Consider the following 21,355-nt stretch of genomic DNA (forward strand, 5'->3'; position numbering starts at 1 on the left):
AAATTAAGTGTTACTGTCCTTAGGTCCTGCGGTGGGTTGGCACCCTGCCCAGGATTGTTTCCTGCCTTGTGTTCCTGCCTTATGTTAGGTAGAATGCCCAAAGGGGACTGGGCGGTCTCGTGGCCTGGAACCCCTACAGATTTTATTTTTTTCTCCAGCCTTCTGGAGTTTTTTTTTGTTTTTTCTGTCCACCCTGGCCATCGGACCTTACTCCTTTTTATGTTAACTAAGGTTGTCTTATTTTAATTTCTTATTTGTCTTTTATTCTTCTTTTCTTCATTATGTAAAGCACTTTGAGCTACTTTTTGTATAAAAATGTGCTATATAAATAAATGTTGTTGTTGTTGTTGTGCCCTGTGTTGGCTGGGATTGGCTCCAGCAGACCCCCGTGACCCTGTTCGGATTCAGCGAGTTGGCAAATGGATGGATGGATGGATGTACTTAGGTCTTGATGAGTTTGAGTCCGGATATTCTCTTAAGTGTATGCCACATTGAAAAGACAGATTGCAATTCAGATTGTGGATCGTGATTTTGTGTTAAAAGAATCGTGATATGATTTTTTGGAAAGATTGCCCACCCCTAATTTGACTAATCAAGTTTTCAAATTTATGTAGGATTCATTAAACCTTTGGCGACCTACTTGGAAAGGGATTGCGAGCTACCGGTAGCTCACGAGCGACGTGTTGGAGACCCCTGTCCTAAATCAACCGAACCTGCTATGGACTGTTTGATTTGCTTTTGTATGTTTTCACTAAATTTAAAAACATCAAACTATCTCTACTTAATGTGTTGGCACGTACACATGCCTAAGTCAAATGCTGATATACGCTGTATTTGGATTTATTTTTATATACATGGAAATTAGATCTGGTTGCTCTCTTGCCTTTTTTATGAGTAAGGCTTTTAATTAGAAAACAATTGTGATGGGCAGTCATGGTCGTTACCTGGCTGGGACGCCAATGGAATGGAATGACTGAGGGAGTCAGCATCAGTGAGGCAATACCTTACTTGGGACGCTACAGGGCAGCCCTTCTGGGCAGCTGTGGCACCACGGATTCCCGCAAGGCACGCTGGGAGCTGGAGTGTGGTACAGCTTTAATGGGTTCTGATATGGATGCCAGGGGGAGCTATAGAGTCCTACAGAGGACTTCCACAACACCTGGGAGTGATTCCAGGCAATACCGGTGAGCCACCTGGAACACTCCCAGGACCTGAATAAAAGGAGCCACCTCACTCCATTCGGGAATCCAGAGTCAGCAGGAGGTGGACGATGCTTGCCTTAGAAGGAGTGGAAGCGGAAGGACAAACTGAGAGACAGAGAGAAGGAAGAGTCTAAAGAACTAAGCTTTATTGTGCTGTGGTGTTTTCGGACTGTGCCGTGGATGAGAAAGAAAGGCTCCCTGATTGTAAATAATTGTGTGTCGTGTGGCAAACTTGTGTCTGCCTTTCTGCGTCGGGTTAGGGCGGCTGTACGCGCTCCACTGGTCCACATAATATAAACCTGTTTCTGATCAAATAGAAGGTTTATCTTGCACTTTAGTGTTACAATTTTATTTTTTATCAATTCCCGTATCATTTTTCGATTTACTATAGTACATTTACATCTGTCAGGAACTGTCGTAATATTAATTAATGATACTGCCGTTAAGAGAGCGGGTAATGAAGAGCCACAGGAGATGCAGAATTCAGGACTCAAAACACCCAAATCAACAAATCTGATGAATGACACCAGTAAAGCACAGATGAGGCTGCAAGACATCCACCTTCTGACTGCACTACAAATGAATAACTAAAGGAAGTTAACACTACTGTCTACGTTGAGTGACAAAATTGGTGTAATATTTTAACATGTCGTATATGCATAGACCACAATGCTTATTTAAACTCTATTTGCTGTTTTGATGTCATATACAATACAATACAATACAATTTATTTTTTGTATAGCCCAAAATCACACAAGAAGTGTCGCAATGGGCTTTAACAGGCCCTGCCTCTTGACAGCCCCCCAGCCTTGACTCTCTAAGAAGACAAAGAAAAACTCCCAAAAAAAACCCTTGTAGGGAAAAAATGGAAGAAACCTTGGGAAAGGCAGTTCAAAAAGAGACTCCTTTCTAGGTAGGTTGGGAGTGCAGTGGGTGTCAAAAAGAAGGGGGTCAATACAATACAATACAATACAATACACAGAACAGAACAAATCCTCAATACAGTATAAAAATAAAAATGTTAGAAGTACGGAATAGAATTTAACAGTAGATGATATCACATAATATGATTTGGATTTGTTTAGAGTTCTGGACACCTCAGCCATCAAGCTGCCTCCCCCATTTGGCCATTCCACAGCTGAAATAGCGCTAATCCGATGAAAGGACCCCTCTTCCCCACAATTTCTGCGATCCTCCATCAGGGATGACTTTACCTTAGGCAGGCAAAACAACTTGGCAGGTGATAGTGATGCAATAGTTAAAATGACAGAAAGATACAGTCATATGAAAAGTTTGGGAACCCCTCTTAATTCTTTGGATTTTTATTTCTCATTGGCTGAGCTTTCAAAGAAGCAACTTCCTTTAATATATGACATGCCTTATGGGAACAGTAGTATTTCAGCAGTGACATTAAGTTTATTGGATTAACAGAAAATATGCAATGTGCATCATAACAAAATTAGACAGGTGCATAAATTTGGGCACCCCAACAGAGATATGACATCAATACTTAGTTGAGCCTCCTTTTGCTAATCTAACAGCGTCTAGACGCTGTCCTCCTATAGCCTTTGATGAGTGTCTGGATTCTGGATGGAGGTATTGTTGACCATTCTTCCATACAAAATCTCTCCAGTTCAGTTAACTCTGATGGCTGCCGAGCATGGACAGCCTGCTTCAAATCATCCCATAGATATTTGATGATATTCAAGTCAGGGGACTGTGACGGCCATTCCAGAACATTGTACTTCTCCCTCTGCATGAATGCCTTTGTAGATTTCGAACTGTGTTTTCGGTCATTGTCTTGTTGGAATATCCAACCCCTGCGTAACTTCAACTTTGTGACTGATGCTTGAACATTATCCTGAAGAATTTGTTGATATTGGGTTGAATTCAGCTGACCCCCAACTTTAACAAGAGCCCCAGTCCCTGAACTAGCCACACAGCCCCACAGCATGATGGAACCTCCACCAAATTTGACAGTAGGTAGCAGGTGTTTTTCTTGGAATGTGGTGTTCTTCTTCCGCCATACAAAGCACTTTTTGTTATGACCAAATGACTCAATTTTTGTCTCATCAGTCCAAAGCACTTTGTTCCAAAATAAATCTGTCTTATCTAAATGAGCATTTGCATACAACAAGCGACTCTGTTTGTGGTGTGAGTGCAGAAAGGGCTTCTTTCTCCTCATCCTGCTATACAGATGTTCTTTGTGCAAATTGCGCTGAAATGTAGAATGATGTACAGATACACCATCTGCAGCAAGATGTTTTTGCAGGTCTTTGGAGGTGATCTGTGGGTTGTCTGTCACCATTCTCACAATCCTGTGCATATGTCACTCCTGTATTTTTCTTGGCCTGCCAGACCTGCTGGGTTTAACAGCAACTGTGCCTGTGGCCTTCCATTTTCTGATTCCATTCCTTACATTTGAAACTGACAGTTTAAACCTCTGAGATAGCTTTTTGCAGCCTTCCCCTAAACCAGGAGACTGAACAATCTTTGTTTTCAGATCTTTGGAGAGTTGCTTTGAGGTTCCGATGCTGTCAACTCTTCAGAGGAGAGTCAAAGGGAAGCACAACTTGCAATTGACCACCTTAAATACCTTTATATCTCATGATTGGACACACCTGTCTATGAAGTTCAAGGCTTAACGCGCTCATCCAACCAATTTGGTGTTGCAAGTAATCAGCATTGAGCAGTTACAGGCATTCAAATCTGAAAAATCACAAGGGGACCCACACTTGTGCACAGCCATTTGATTTAATTTCATACAACTAAATACTGCTTCACTAAAAATCTTTGTTCGGAAAACACCCCAGTACTCAGATATTCCTAGGAAATAAAAGATATACCACTGTTATCTGTTTGTTGAAAGTAGAGTCAATTATTATGCAGGCTGAGAGGGCTTCCCAAACTTTTTTATATGACTGTATCATAGCAGACAGAGGCACTTCTCACATGTGTGGAGCCCAGTAGCTGTGGTGGTCTATGTCTATCTGTCTGTCTGTTTCCATTGTCACTGCGCTTATTACAAGGTGCAAATGAATTATCAAGTTTCAGTTACCTTGAGCTCCTGAATGGGTCACAGCAATTTTTTAGCTTTTTATTTTTCTGTCAGCGTCAAGTCTTGTGCTCGGTATCTTTTGCTCTCTCCCTAAAACCACAACAGCAGATTAAAATGCACGTACTGGAGGAATTTGGGGAGCAAGTGAGTGTTTTAGAAGAAACACCGTGGGTGTGACTTTTGCAGCACAGAACTTTCGCTACACATTTTTTAACGGGTTGTCCCCAGACGTGTATTCTCATCCCGCGAGACTAAACATTTAAAATATTATGTTATGACGAACACACTCTCAATTACATTGCACTTGTTACTGGTTTCTAAAGTGCTCCGAGAACTTATTAGCAAATTGAATAGCCACAAGCTGTTATATTTGCTTAACATCATCTTGCAAAGTAGGTAAATGTTTAAGAAATCATTCTCAGAAAAATAAGGGGCAGCAGCCTTGGAAGACAGATACCAAGGAGCACTGAGCGGCATATCCCATTAACCTTTGCTTCTGCTCCCAAAGTCTCGGCTGGGCAAGCTAGTTGATGGAAGCATCTGGTGGAACAATGATTACACTCCCATTTCTCTCTCTGACAGTCTTCACAAAGGATGCTTGTGCATACCCCGTGAAATAGGCTAAAAATTGCTATATCATACTTGCTTACATTAATTATAATTGCTCACAATATTGCTTACATTGGTTACATGATTTTTTTACATTAATTGTCCATTGTCTTTTCCTTCATTTGTTGCCTTGCTATATCCCAGGGATGATGTCGCTTGTTATTTATCCAAATCCCAGGGAAAGTATAGTTTGTTATCTATGCACATCCCATTGATGGCGTAGCTTTTGTCAGGGATGACATTTACATTATCCAAGGTGACTTACAGTATTAATGATAGAATTGGTTACATTTCTTTTTGTTTTTCCAATTGGAGCTCAGGTAGGAGAAGTGACTTGCTCATGGCCACACAGCGTCAGTGGCAGGGTTGAACCCACAATCATTAGAACATTAGAACACTCTAGACGAGAACAGGCCATTCAGCCCAACAAAGCTCGCCAGTACTATCCACTTATTTCTTCCAAGAAAACATCAAGTCGAGTTTTGAAAGACCCTAACGTCTTACTGTCTACCACACTACTTGGTAGCTTATCTCAGGGTTTGAGATCCAGAGCCTTAACCACTACACCACACTTCCTGCCGGGTGACACAGGTTGCATGAGATCCCACCTGAAATAGATACTAGATAATAGATAATAGACAAGGGTCCATCTAGGGAGTCTTCATGGGAGGACCTGGATAGACAAATATGAAGTCCTCCAATTCCCAGTATGCCCTGAGGCAGGCTGTTCCTTTTATTTACCACCTGGAAGTACTTCTGGTGTTCCTTACATGTGGTCTGAAAGCACTTCTGGGTGAGGCAGAAGCCCCATAAAGTAGGGCTCTCCAGTCCCTGCTGCACCTCCTGGCAGCACCCACAGAACTCAACAGAGCTGAGTTGAAAAACTTTAATTCCCAGTATGCCCTGTGGGAATTTAAAGCACCACTACAGCCCAGGAGGGCTGCAACTAGCGATCCAGGGGAGAAAATGCCCTTTGCACACTCACTCCCCCAGTCCTTCCATCTTGAGGGCATCCTGGCCTACTACTCTGACTACTATTGGAGTATCATGAAGTGTGACCCATACTGCTCTGACTATTGGCATGCCATAAAGAATGGGGAGTCATGGGGGTCTCTCACATGCATGTCTTTGGGTGTATGAGAGGAAATCTACAAAGCACAGATACAGCATGTAAACTCCACATGGACTATGACCAGTCCAGGAATTTAAGTTCAGGACAATGAGACCGAATCAATGAGCCACCCAAGTCCAAATGATTTTAGAAGCGTTATCTGCACAATTACCCAAGATGAAGCAGTGATGTCAGCAATACAGCAATGGCTGAGGTTCTGTTCTCACTACTTTATTTTCATTTATAAACTCAAGACATTGGTCCCTGTTTTCACCTTTTGTCCACACTACCCTGGAGCTTTTAACTCCTGAAAATGGAAACTTTTGAGTCGTATACTTCTGAAAACCCTGGTTCTCTGTTGAATGTTGGTTTGGGTGAAACTGTGGATATTTTGAAAACACAGGCTCTAATCCCTTTCTGATTGGTTTGTGCTTATTAGCTAGCGCTTCCCTGATTGGATGATGCTCATTACAGCACCTCATTCCCTGACTGATCTCCCTTCATGGAAGAAAAACAAGCCAGAGGACACAGAAGAGTTGCTTTCCATGGTGCTTGTTGTGTTGCTTACCCGTATGCATCTAAGTTACATTTTGTACAGTCTGAATGCTGTATGCAGTACATGCACAAAAGACAAATCATTTACCGATTGCTACAGTTTTGTGATAAATTTCATGGCTGGCAACATTACTGTCACTTCAAGAATCCTTTCCACAGTGTAGACGAACATCTATTTGATATGAGATTTTGGTCATTTTAGTGTGAATGGACACTTTTGTAAACAAAGTAAAAATGTTAGTTTTGATGGAAATGCTAGTAAAAATGCTAGTTTTGATATTTTTTAATTTAAAAACAATGTTTTTAAGTGAAAATGTAGTAGTGTGCAGCCTGAGTAAAACAGAAGTACAAGCTGTGCTTAAGTGGATTAAAAACATACCAATGTAGCAGGGACTGGGATGGAGATAAAAATGCAAAATTATGTAACATAATGTAACATAACGTAATGTAATGTAACATTACATAACAGCATAACATAACATATCGTAACATAACATAGCGTAACGTAACGTACCATAACATAACGTAACGTAGCATAACGTAACATAATATAAAATAACATTACATAGCGTAACATAACGTAATGTAATGTAATATAAAGTAGCATAACATAATGTAACGTAACATAACGTAGTGTACCATAACATAACATAATGTAGCATAACATAACATAAAATAATGCAATGTAATGTAATATAACATAATGTAACATAACATAACATAACATAGCGTAACATAACATAACATAGCATAACGTAGCATAACGTACCATAACACAACATAACGTAGCATAACATAACGTAACATAATGTAACGTAATGTAACATAAAGTAGAATAACATAATGTAACGTAACATAACATAACATAGCATAACATAATGTAACGTAATGTAATGTAACGTAATGTAACATAATGTAGCTTAATATAACATAATGTAACATAACTGCTGCTGTTAGAGGTGTTGGTGAGGCCAGCAGGGGGCGCTTACCCTGTGGTCTGAATGTGGATCCCAATGTCCCAGTGCAGTGATGGGGACACTGTGCTGTAAAAATGGCAATGGCTTTCAGATGACATGTAAAACCGAGGTCCTGACTCCCTCAGGCCATTAAAAATCTCTGGGCATCCTTCATAAAGACCAAGGTGTATCCCAATGTCCAGCCTGAATTGTTCACTCCGGCCTGGTCATTTTGGCCAACTACTCATCCCCTGGCTTTATTTGGCCAACTGTCTCTCACCACTTCACCACCTAACTGCTAATGTGTAATGAGTGTACTGGCGGAAAAATGGCTGCCGTCACATCATCCAGGTGGATACTGCACATTAGTGGTGGTTGAAGTGGCTCCCCACTCACTGAAGTGCTTTGAGTTGTGAGAAAAGCACTGAAAAAAAATGTCAAAAATTATTATTATTATTAACATAACATAATGTGACATGACATTGCGTGATGCGACTTGTTGTGACATAATGAAGCATTCTCAAGTTTGCGGGTAGCTGAATCGTATTCGGATACGATTACTATTGGGGAATCAGTCCAGCTCAGGGCCCACCAACCCACTTACAGTACATACTCATCAAGTAACCAAACACACTTTTGCCTTTAGATGTGGGAAGTAAAATGTGTAAAACACAGACAATAACCAGGCACAGGATTTAAACTCAAACCATAAAGACAAGAGAAAATGTTTAAATGTGTCAATACTAAACTTGCTAAACATATTACTGACCAAAGCTATCGATAATTCAGGACCAAATACGGTAAACATGTGAGAAAAGCACACTGTGCGAGCAAACAGTCACACCACTAAAAATGAACAGGCGTTAGAGAACAAGAATCCAGCAAAGTAAACATGAAAGCATTTTTCGCCCTTTTGTGTGGGGATGACTGAGTGCGGCCCACCACTGTGACTACTATTGGAGTATCATGAAATGTGACCCATACTGCTCTGACTATTGGCCTACCAATAAGTATGACTTTGGTGCAAAAATGAAGAGTCACAGGGGGGTTCTATAATCCCCAGATTAACCATTCAGACACCTTAAGAAGCCTCAAAATCAAAACTGTGTGGTGGTATTTAAAAATGCATTTTGAAAACATAGTTATGTTCTCAAAAACAGCTTGGTGTCCATTATCAGGTTTTGAGAAAAAAATGTGTCATGTCATTTTCTAACCCGCTTAATCCTGAACATGGATTTGGGTTGCACGGGGGTCAGGGTCTTTTGCTGGAGCCTGTCCCAGTTAGCATAGGGTGCAAGGCAGCAGAAAGGGTACCAGTCCATTGCAGGGTGAACACACACACATACGGGCCAATTTAACGTCACCACACCACCTAACCTGTCCATCATTGACACTGTGAGAGGGAACCCACGCAGAGACAGGGAGAACATTCAGGGATGAGGACCCTGGTCTGCTTAATGTGAGGCCGCAGTGCTACCACTGTGCCACCATGCCACCCAGGCTGAAATATGAATTTAGAAAAGGGTCATCGTCTGGGCATTTTATTTTATATTAGCCTTCAAAGTGAAGTGCTTCTGACTTTGGTGCTCTTAATAATTGAATATTTATGTAGCGCTTTCCCAAACCCTAGGACATTTTGCAAAATATATAAAAATATCAGGAAGCACAAACAAACAACAAAAACAAAATGGAATGAACTGTATAGTCACTCTCCTAGCCTAACTAGAGATGCAACACTGGTATATAACATGTCACAAACAACGTTAACTGTTCATGAAGTATGAGATTACAGGTCAGGTCAGGTCCATCTTAAAAATGTTACGAAATTAAGGCGCTTTCTAAATAAACAGGATTCTGAGAAAATAATTCATGCATTTATCTCTAGTAGGATTGACTACTGCAATGCGGTGTTCACTGGATGTTCAAACTGTTCTCTATACAGCCTTCAGTTAATCCAAAATGCGGCTGCAAGAATTATTACAAGAACAAGAAAATACGAACACATCACTCCAGTTCTTAAATCCTTACATGCTGGCTTCCGGGTAAGTTTAGGGCAGATTTCAAAATCCTTCTTTTAACATATAAAGCATTAAATGGCCAAGGTCCAGCTTACTTGTCAGAACTTATCATGACTTACAAACGAGAGTGCACATTAAGATCTCAAGATGCTGGTCTGCTTATGATTCCAAGGATTAATAAAATAACAATGGGAAGTCGAGCTTTTAGTTCCAGGGCCCCTAAACTGTGGAGTGGTCTGCCTGTTACTATAAGAGATGCCCCTTCAGTCTCAGCTTTTAAATCCCGGCTGAAGACTCACAACTTCAGTTTAGCACACCCTGACTAGAGCTGCTGATTAACTGTACAGACTGCATCTCTGTTGTTAGTCATTAGCACTTAAACATAAGTAACATGATAGTTAGAATTGGATACTAACCCTCACCTATTCTGTTTCTCTTCTCGGTACTCAAATGTGGCACTTGGTGGCACGGCCCATCTGCCAAGTTGTTTTGCCTGCCCAAGGTAAAGTCATCCCTGATGGAGAATCGCAGGAATCATGGGAAGGAGGGGTCCTTTCTCGGATTGGCTGGCCCAGCGCTGTTTCAGCCATGGAATGGCCAAATGGGGGAGGCAGCTTGATGGATGAGGTCTCCAGGACTCTAAATATATCTAGATCTTCTTATGTGATATAATTTACTGTAAAATTCTGCTCCGTACTTCTAAAATTTTTATTTTTATACTGTATTGAGGATTTGTTCTGTTCTGTGTATTGTATTGTATTGACCCCCTTCTTTTTGACACCCACTGCACGCAAAATGTACCTGGAAAGGGGTCTCTCTTTGAACTACCTTCCCCAAGGTTTCTCCCATTTTTCCGTACAAGGTTTTTTTGGGAGTTTTTCCCTGACTTCTTAGAGAGTCAAGGCTGGGGGGCTGTCAAGAGGCAGGGCCTGTTAAAGCCCATTGCGGCACTTCTTGTGTGATTTTGGGCTATACAAAAATAAATTGTATTGCATTGTTGGGGAGCATGCACAGGTACAGGGTGTTGCCGCTCCCACCACCTGATGAAACAGCTCAGGATCCTGGTTGGCACACTCCCCAGGCAGACACGTGGACACAGTCTCACCCTCCATCTGTCTGCCGCCGCCAGGTGTTACGCAGACCCCCAACAATGAGGATCCTGTGATCCGGATCACCCTCGGGGAATCACGCCACATGGCCGTAGTGCCGTAACTGACTCTCCATCACAATGCAGGTAATGTGCCTCATTCAGGACGTCATGAGCAACACAAAGTCAAACCGGCGGTACCCAAGGATTCTCTGAAGAGACACAGAACTGAAGGAGTCCAGTCTTTGTCTCACGTCACTGGATAGCGTTGTCACACACGTGTGCATGGGAGGCAGCTAAAGGGATCAAAAGAAGGTAATTCCTGGTCAGACCAGGGGGTGGCAGAGTGCATTAATCCTTTCTCTTATCTCCCCTTCAGACCAAGTGCGGGAAATTCTGCCTGGCTCCCACCTGCCAAGGTGTTTTGCCTGCCTAAGGTAAAGTCATGGAGGATCGCAGGAATCGTGGGAAAGAGGGGTCCTTTCATTGGATTGGCTGGCCCAGCGCTGTTTCAGCCGTGGAATAGCCAAATGGGGGAGGCAGCTTGATGGCTGAGGTCTCCAGGACTCTAAACAAATCCAAATCATACTATGTGATATCATCTACTGTTAAATTCTGCTATGTACTTCTAAAATTTTTATTTTTAGACTGTATTGAGGATTTGGTCTGTTCTATGTATTGTATTGTACTGACCCCCTTACTTTTTGACACCCACTGCACGCCCAACCTGGAAAGGGGTCTCTCTTTGAACTGCCTTTCCCAAAGTTTCTTCCATTTTTTCCCTACAAGGTTTTCTTTTTTTGGGAGTTTTTCCTTGTCTTCTTAGAGAGTCAAGGCTGGGGGGCTGTCAAGAGGCAGGGCCTGTTAAAGACCATTGTGGCACTTCTTGTGTGATTTTGGGCTATACAAAAATAAATTGTATTGTATTGTATGTCACTTCCAGTTCCACCCCAGAAGAGCCCACCTCCTAATGACATAATATCCACATCCAAAGAAGTTGCAGCCTGGTGACCTCACAGCCAGTACCAGTCCCAAGATCCCTCCTCTTCCTGTTTTTCAACTAGATAGATAGATAGATAGATAGATAGATAGATAGATAGATAGATAGATAGATAGATAGATAGATAGATAGATAGATAGATAGATAGATAGATAGATAGATAGATAGATAGATACTTTATTAATCCCAAGGGGAAATTCACATACTCCAGCAGCAGCATACTGATACAAAAAACAATATTAAATTAAAGAATAATAAAAATGCAGGTAAAAACAGACAATAACTTGTATAATTTTAACATTTACCCCCCCCCCCCACCACCACCCGAGTGGAATTGAAGAGTCTCATAGTTTGGGGGAGGAACGATCTCTTCAGTCTGTCAGTGGAGCAGGACGGTGACAGCAGTCTGTCACTGAAGCTGCTCCTCTGTCTGGAGATGACACTGTTTAGTGGATGCAATGGATTCTCCATAATTGATAGGAGACTGCTGAGCGCCCGTCGCTCTGCCACAGATGTCAAACTGTCCAGCTCCATGCCTACAATAGAGCCTACTTTCCTCACCAGTTTGTCCAGGCATGGGGCATCCTTCTTCTTAATGCTGCCTCCCCAGCACACCACGGTGTAGAAGAGGGCACTTGCCACAACCGTCTGATAGAACATCTGCAGCATCTTATTGCAGATGTTGAAGGACACCAGTCTTCTAAGGAAGTATAGCCGGCTCTGTCCTCTCTTGCACAGAGAATCAGTATTAGCAGTCCAGTCCAATTTATCATCCAGCTGCACTCCCAGGTATTTATAGGTCTGTACCCTCTGCACACAGTCAGCTCTGATGATCACGGGGTCCAGGAGGGGCCTCGGCCTTCCAAAAATTCACCACCAGCTCCTTGGTTTTGCTGGTGTTCAGGTGTAGGTGGTTTGAGTCACACCATTTAACAAAGTCCTTGATGAGGTTCCTATACTCCTCCTCCTCCTGCCCACTCCTGATCCCTTGATATCTGCCGTGTTTCCTAACCTGTGCAGTTCTGTTTTGGACTCTTGTCTGTAAAGACCATTTCCTCCAACTTTTTGCATCTGCAGCCAACTATCATTCTTATGGGAGGCTGCCCCAAACCTCTGTTGTGTCAAGGCTTGATTATTTACCATAGCGTCCATGTCATACAACCATATAGCAAGACAGGAAGCATCAGGACTCTAAAGACTTGGACCTTCGTCCTTCTGCAGAGATATCAGGAGCACCACGAACCCCTTTCCAGTGACCTCATGACCCCCCCCATTCTTTCACAATCCGTCTACTGACTTCATAGGAAGAGTCACCAGAGACATGAATGTCACTGCTGAGGTAAGTAAACCTCTCAACGAGGTCGATACTCTCTCCACAGACACACAAACTGCTGATGTTTGTGCCCAAGAGGACATTAAAGGCCTTAAATAATTTAAAAGAACAATGAGACTCTCCCAAACAAACAAATTTTGCTACTTTGACACAAGCATCAATGCTGCTATGACAAGTGCGTTGGCAGCTACTCCTCATCCAGACAGAAGCGCATGTGTGTTATGAAATGCAACTGTTCTACATCATAGCTGGTGTCACACATGTGTGCTTAGGAGGCAGGCTGAGGGTGCAAAACAAGAGCAGGTTTTTACGAAGTGCACTAACCTTTCCTCTCCTTCTCCTACAGATCCCCCGAAGGGAAGACAACATAGAGTCCTACTTCCTACATCCCATGCCTAACCACACCTCCTACCGAGGTCACTTCCGGCCTCAATTATTAGACCCCACCTCTTCCTCCTTGGCTATTATAAACACCTTTGGTGTTTAGTTGTCCCTGTTTTGGACCTGGAACCAGACGTCAATCTGGAGCCATTTGTTGAAATTTTCTCTTATGTTGCATTGTATGCTGTACAATATATGGGGTGGTTATAGGGGGTGGTTCCCCAAACCTTTTTCGGCCTTTTTGTGTATCTTTACACTACTCACAAGTACAAGGTGTAGTTTTTGATTTCAGATTGCAAACATAATGCAATTAATCTATTCAAGATATATCTAATTATATATTCCACACTACAAGGTGTCACACACGTGCACATGGGAGCCAGCCACAGGGACCAAAAGAAGGGAATTCCATGCCCAGCCAGGGGGTGGTGGGGTGCATTCAACCCTCTTGTCCCCACAGACCAGACATGGGAAATCCTACCTGAATATGAAGATGTCACTTCCTGCCCTGGCCCCGAGGATGATGTCACTTCCTGTCCCGGCCCCAAGGATGACATCACTTCCTGTCCCGGCCCCAAGGATGATATCACTTCCTGTTCCGGCCCTTAGAATGACCCCACTTCCATCCTCTGTTGATCAGTTCTGTTTTGGACTCCGTTCTGTACACTGTTGTGTTGAATACTTTGCCTTATTTTGCAGCCAAGGTCAAGTAGACGGGTGGCTGCCCCAAACCTTTGTTTGTGTCAAGGCTCCTTATTTCACAAAGCTTAAGACTGCAATGTTGAGATAACAATGGAGTACAGTTACCACAGGGTACTTCTCACACTGATTATGACTCACATTGTTCCTCTGATTGGAGTGCCAGCTACTGTGACCCACAATGGCTACTATTGAATCAGCCAAATGGAATATTAGTGACCTGAAGACAGACAGAGTCAGAAATCCAAGCAAAGTTCTAAACTAGAAAATTCATCCAATCTTTAGTCTCAAAAATGCACATAAGTGATATCACGCACCTCACACACCTTTTCATCCCTAAGGAAAAAAAAAACGTAAAGAAAAATGGTGACACCCAAAATAAACAAAAACGGTAAACCGTAAACAATTTTTAACATTCATAAATGCACTTCGCATAAATTTATAAAGAAACGAAATTTTCATGAATTGTCATTTCATCTTTTTATTTTTTTTTACATTTGTTTTAACGTCACTTCTTGACCTCTGTAATATACTTTGAATTATTCTTAGATGTTAAAACAATCCATCCATGGATGGATTGTTTTAACGTCTAAAAATAATTCAAAGTATATTACAGAGGTCAAGAAGTCCTGTGGTCACATTTGTTTTTCAATTAAAGGCGATTGTTTTTAAATCGTTGTTTTAATTGTTTTTTCTGCAACTACATTTTGATTGGTGGTTTTGACATTTCCTTACTGTTGCTGAATTTACAGGGCTGGTAAAAACACGTCAGTTTCGTGCATTTCTTGGTTTGTTCAGGTCTGTTTGGATTCAACCTAAAAGCCTCTAGTATTATTTTTGTGCATCATTTTGATCCCTGGTTAAGAAATCTTTTATGTCCTTTTGATCACATGTTTCGGTTTTACATTTTGGCTCAGTGTTCGACCTACTTGCTATGCCCCACTGACTTTGATTTTGATGTTACACACTGAGCTTGTTGTCTTCATTCTCCATCTTTTCCGGTAGCTGACTCTGGCTTGTTCATACGCTCCCTTTTCTTTTGAGTCCATTTCCTTTCAAAACTGCTGTCACCCTGAGCACTTGAGCAGACGGCACAGAAATGAATCAGAACCCGTAACGGTAGGGAGTTAAGAGTCGAGAAATACAGGAAAGAGTTAATTAAAAATTAAAAATAATCCCATATCACAAAAGGCTACTGGGATTAGGGTACAAATGACTGCGGCCCATACTGTTTCAATTACTGGACTACCAAATGAGTGTGTCCCACACTGGACTTAATATTGCAGTACCAAAAAGTGTGTCCCTTAGTGGACTTACTGTTGGAGAACCAGTATCTGTATGTGTGACCCATAGTGTTCTTACTGTTTGAGTACCAAAAAGTGTGACCCATAGTGGGCTTACTGTTGAAGAATCAATTAGAGTGACCCAAAGCATTCTTACTGTTGGAGTATCATCATGTTTGACCCATAGTGGACTTACTGTTAAAGAACCAGTACCTGTATGAGTGACCCATAGTTGGCTTGCTGTTTGTATAGCAACAAGTGTGACCCATAGTGGACTTACTATCGGAGCAGAGGCGTAGCTAGGGTTTTCAGCACCCGGGGACAACTGAAGATTTCTCCCCCCCTCCTGTTTGCCAAAATTCAATGGGGAACATCAATTCGGCACCCCCTGGATGCTGCGCCCGGAGACAGATGTCCCCCCTTGCCCCCAAAGCTACGCCACTGTGTCGGAGAACCAGCACCTGCAAGAGTGAACCAAAGTGTTCTTACTGTTGGAGTACCATCATGTTTGACCCATAGTGGACTTACTGTTGGAGAACCAGTATCTGTATGAGTGACCCATAGTGTTCTTACTATTCGAGTACCAATAAGTGTGACCTACAGTGGACTTATGTATTATTATTATTATTCTGTAGGAGAATCAATTAGCGGGACTCTTAGTCTTCTCACTGTTTAAGTACTAACAAGTGTGACCCATAGTGGACTTACTGTTGGGGAATCAATCAGTGTGACCCAAAGAGTTCTTACTGTTGGAGTACCATCATGTTTGATCCATAGTAAACTTACTGTTGGAGAACCAACAAGTCTGACCCATAGTGGACTTACTGTTGGAGAACCAGTACCTGTATGAGTGACCCATAGTGGACTTAATGTTTGTATACCAACAAGTGTGACCTATAGTGGACTTACTGTTGGAGAACCAGTACCTGCAAGAGTGACCCAAAGTGTTCTTACTGTTGGAGTACCATCATGTTTGACCTATAGTAGACTTACTATTGGAGAACCAGTAGGTGTATGAGTGCTCCATAGTGGACGTATTGTTGCAGTGCAAATAAGTATGACCCATAGCGGACTTACTGTTTGTGTACCAACAATTGTGACCAATACTGCACTTACTGTTGGAGAACCAGTACCTGCAAGAGTGACCCATAGTGTTCTTACTGTTTGAGTACAAATAAGTGTGACCCATAGTGGACATACTGTTTGAGTACCAATAAGTGTTCTTAATGTTGGAGTACCATTAAGTTTGACCCATAGTAGATGTACTGTTGGTGTACCAACAACTGTGACCCATAGTGGACTTACTGTTGGAGACCCAGTACCTGTATGAGTGCCCCATAGTGTTCTTACTTATGCCATACCAATAAGTATGACCTATAGTGTACATACTGTTGGAGAATCAATTTGTGTGACTCTTAGTCTTCTTACTGTTGGAATACCATCACGTGTGAACAATAGTAGACTTAAGGTTGGAGACCCCAGTACCTGTATGAGTGACCTATAGTGTTCATATTGTACAAGTACAAATAAGTGTGACCCACAGTGGACTTACTGTTGGGGTATCAGTAAGTGTGACCCATACCTCTCCTACTCTTGGAGTGCCAAAAATGTGGCGCACAATTACTGCTGTAGTATGAACGAGTGGAAACCTTCATCTGCTTCTTCTATTGGAGAACAAATGAGAAAAGACTGCAACCCAGTCAGATCTTCCTGTTGAAGTACCATTAAGTGTAACTCATTCTGCTCCTGCTTTCGGAGTACCAGTTTCAAGCCTGAGATTATATTGGTATTCACAAATCTAAGGTAATGAGTTGGTTGGAGAAGGATTGCTATCATCCATATCTTGCATATTTGTATTGCTGACTTATTTGAATGATGTTCATCAAATCAAATTCCATGCTAGCTGAGGGCTTCTATGGCAATGACAAGTTAAGTCTAATAAAAGAAACTTGTTCAAATGGTCAGTTCTCCCCCTAATCCATAATACCAATTGTCTTTCTCTCTCGAGAACAGGAGACAGCCCACAGTTCTCGTCCATATAATAATGAGTCTCAATGTGTTGGCTTACCTTCAGCAAGAGGGTCCAGGGTGTGAATCATGAGCTGAAAAATGCTGTTTCTCATTAGACTGTTGTGCAGTGATGCTGAGCTGCCACCTCGCTGCAGACGTGGCTTAGCCTGTAAGGCAAGAAAAAAAAGAGAGAGTGAGAGAGAAACTGTAAATATCAGTGGGCATTGAGATCAGAGAACATTTGAGAGGACCGCTAAATGAGCCATTCAGACCACATTCCAAAAATGACAATGAATCTCTATTTTCCAGTGCAGGTACTGACCACCATTCCTTCCATGGCTGCATTATAGTAGAGATCTTATCAATTAAATAGCTTTCTTTAATTTATTTGTTTTTTTCAAATCCAATGAATTCAGTACAGAGTTGAGATAGTCCAGTGCCTGTGCTGGCAGCAGTGGGATGAAGAAACATTTACTGTACATTTGCTTATTTGGCTGACGTTGTTATCCAAGGCAAATTACAACATTTAGGATACAATTGGTTCCATTTCTTTTGGTTTTTCCAATTGGACCACAAGCAGGTCACGTGATTTTCTCATGGTCACACGGTGTCAAGAGTGGGATTTGAACCCATAACTTCAGGTTTTCAGATCCAAAGCCTTAACCACTACACTAGCACTAGCAGTCACCTGCCAGACACACTCACTCACACACCTACGCTTACTCAGATAGGGCAAACATGAAGTTCCTAATCACTCTAAAACAAAAGGAGACGTAGGGAGAATTTACAAACTTCACACAGATGATTTCAGGGTGAAGAGTTCACCTCTTGGGTACCACTGGCCATTATGCTGCACTACTAAATACTTCTGCGACCACTTTTCAAGTTCAGAGTCACAGGGGTGGTCAATAGTCACGCATTTGTACATAGGGGACAGCTGAAGGGCTCTACTGACTGCAGTTGTACTGCCACTCCAGGGGTTGGCACAGTGTTCTAATGCCTCTCTCACTTCTTCACTCTGAAGACTGGATCACATCTGGCGACATCACGTCCGGTGTCTGTCCACCTGGACCAGCTTCTTCCTGTTAGAAGGGCAGCCCCCAAAACTGGGACCTCTGCCATCTTGGGACAGTTCTGTTTTGAATTCACACCTGCAGAGACGACTCTTCGATAATTGTGTATTTTATGCTGTTTTTGAAAAGCCAGTTATACGGGGTGGCCAGGCCTGTACCTCAACTCTTCACTTTTGTCATCATCTTTTTCTTACACCAAGTATCATCAGACTCAAGGCAAGAACCAACTGTGAACAGAATCCACAGCAGGACATTCACCATCACACCCACATTCACTCATAATGTTCCAGTTTAGAGTCACCACCCAACCAAATGTTTGGTTTATGGAAGAAAACCAAAGTGAGCACAAGGAGAACATGCATGCCCTATGCATACAGGGCTGAGATCAGGATCCTTAATCTTGAGTTGATAAGGCAGCACTTACCACTAGGCCATCCTACTAAATGCTCTAATGGTTGAAGATAAGTACAGGAGACACAGTGATGCAGTATGGCTGCCTTTTAGCTCTACAGGCCAGTCTTGTTGCTGTCATTGTGGGGTTTGTGTGTTCTCACTGTGCCCATATGCACTCCTCGAGGGTAGTTAAGTCCTCCTATCACATAGACACGCACGTCAGACTACTTGAATTTGTCAATGTGCCTTGACATTCAAGCAAGTGTTGGTGCCTACATTGAGCTCAGTGCTGCTAAGATTATTAAGGGTCCAGTGTAATGGAATAAGCCCTTTCAGAAACATCATGGCAGGATCAATGGAAAAGAATGACATTTCTACAATTGCAACCTGAGAAGGATCAAGTCATAAGCAAGGTTACCGTTTGTGGTGATGGAACAGGGAATCTTTAACAAAGGGTGCCATCACCTTGGATGTGTGATCAGTTCAAACAGTGAATTTGAGTCTAGATTAGGAGATCATAGTGGGGAATGTGACCTAGGAGACAATGGAGCCAGCATACAAGAATGGGCACAGGAAAGGTGGAGACCTGTAACACGTGAATTGGATGAGTTATGCATTGTTATGAAGGGCACATGTGACCAGGATGGGGCAAGGTTCCTTGCCAGTCCTTCAGAAGAAAGAAAAGGAAGGCAAGGAACATAGGCCAAGAAAACAACCATGAGATGCCAAGTGGGTATACTAGCATCTGTGCCGTGATTGTTCAGGTTCCTTAATGTGTGATGTAAGGACAGTGGGAGACAACCTGTCAGGACTACATGCTTCCCAGATATAGTAGATGGCAGCATCCCTAGGTCAACATTCCTACATGGACACTCGCAGGTAGTCCTGTAGATTAGCCCTGTTGGGTTCCGTGGGAGCTGTCGGGATTAATGATCCCTACTTTATGGGGCTTACATTTAACCCTGAAGTACACCCAACAGGTTATGACCCAGCACTGGAAATACTCCCGGGTCCAAGATGAAAAAAGCCGCTCAACCTCATCCAGGGGAGTCAGAGTCGGGTAGAAGAGCACAAAGCTCACCAGGAGGAGTAGAAGGAGAGGGGAATTTGCATTGGAATTTGTGATTGTGTGTATTTAAGGAAAACTCCTTTTATAAATTATTTAATAATAATAATAATTATTATTATTTACATTTATATAGAGCTTTTCTTACTGATCAAAGCGCTTTACACAGTTACTATGAAGCCACTTCAACCGTCACTAATGGATGATGCAATGGCAGCCATTTTTGTGCAAGTACGCTCACCACACATTAGCTGTTAGGTGGTGAACGGGTGAGAGAGAGAGAGAGAGATAGCCAATTAGAGACAGGGGATGATTAGCGGGCCAAAATGACTAGGCTATGGAGGGCAGTTTAGCATGGACATTGGGATACACCCTACTGTTTAAGAAGGATGCCCAGGGATCTTTAAAAACCTTCACTTTAAAAACCAGGACTTCAGTTTCACATCTCATTCAATGAACGGCACCAATTTTTTCAGCACAGTGCCACTCCACTGGGACCCCCGTTCAGATCACAGGTTAAGCCCCGCTGCCGCCTTCACCAACACCCCTTCCACCAGCAGCCCAATCTTCTTCCTGGATGATCTCCCATCCAAGTACTAGCTGGGCCCAATCATTGGCCTACCTTCAGGTGGATGACCTTTCCTGAATTGCATGTGGTATGGCTGCTCAAAATTTGTCCTCTGAATGAGAATTTGATTACAATTTTTTAGGGTGGAGTGGTGGCTCTGAGGCTAAGGATCTGCGCTGGTATCCCGAAGGTTGCCGGTTCGAATCCCCATCACTGCCAAATGAGATCCTCCTCTGCTGGGCCCTTGAGCAAGGCCCTTAACCTTCAATTGCTCCAGGGGCGCTGTACAATGGCTGACCCTGCGCTCTGACCCCAAGGGGTATGCGAAAACTAACAAATTCCTAATACAAGAAATTGTATAAGGTGAAATAAAGAACAAAAAAAAAAATAAACCTTTTTATTGTATTAAGACTTGTGTCTATGCAGCTGCTTCTGTGGCTTTGGGTGCTGCAGCGGCCCCTAGTGGTCAAAACATGCATAACTTTGAAATTCAAAAGGAATGGAGTACAGTAATCCGCCTGGTATTCTCAAAAGCAGCTAATCCAGTCCAGGGTCATGGGGGAATAGATGCTTTCCTGGATAGTCCAGACCTCCACAGGACACACATATAGGCTATTTTTTCTTATCTTTATTTGTATTAATTTTAATTAAAAGCAAATAACAATCCATACAATCAAATCAAACTCAACAGCACGAAAATTCAACTCTCACCCAAGAAAAAGAGAGGAGAGCCAGCCAAGAAATCAAATCTTTGAAGCAGCAAGGAAGGAAGAGTATCCTTTTCTCTGATATAAAAGCTTATTCTAAAATGTTATTGATTATTAGATCCTGGCATATTAAAAAAAACGTTTTGAACAGATCCTCTGAATGAGAATTTGATTCTTTCCAATTTCAGATAGTACAGGATATGAGTTACCCACTGACTTAAAAATAATGTGGTTTGGGATTCTTC

The 21,355-nt window shown here is 42.3% G+C and overlaps 1 protein-coding gene across 5 annotated transcripts in view; it reads right to left on the reverse strand.

Moving 5' to 3' along the window:
- Positions 1 to 21,355, reverse strand: part of LOC114654191 (sodium/potassium/calcium exchanger 2-like) — a 335,970-nt gene that overhangs the window by 156,413 nt on the left and 158,202 nt on the right. For all 5 annotated transcript variants that reach the window (XM_051929908.1, XM_051929909.1, XM_051929907.1 and 2 more), the window contains one exon: positions 17,362 to 17,470. In XM_051929908.1, coding sequence (XP_051785868.1) covers positions 17,362 to 17,470 — 109 coding nt within the window. The remainder of the gene's footprint in view (positions 1 to 17,361; positions 17,471 to 21,355) is intronic.

The sequence above is a fragment of the Erpetoichthys calabaricus genome, chromosome 7, assembly GCF_900747795.2.
Source record: "Erpetoichthys calabaricus chromosome 7, fErpCal1.3, whole genome shotgun sequence".
NCBI classification, from domain to species: domain Eukaryota; kingdom Metazoa; phylum Chordata; class Cladistia; order Polypteriformes; family Polypteridae; genus Erpetoichthys; species Erpetoichthys calabaricus.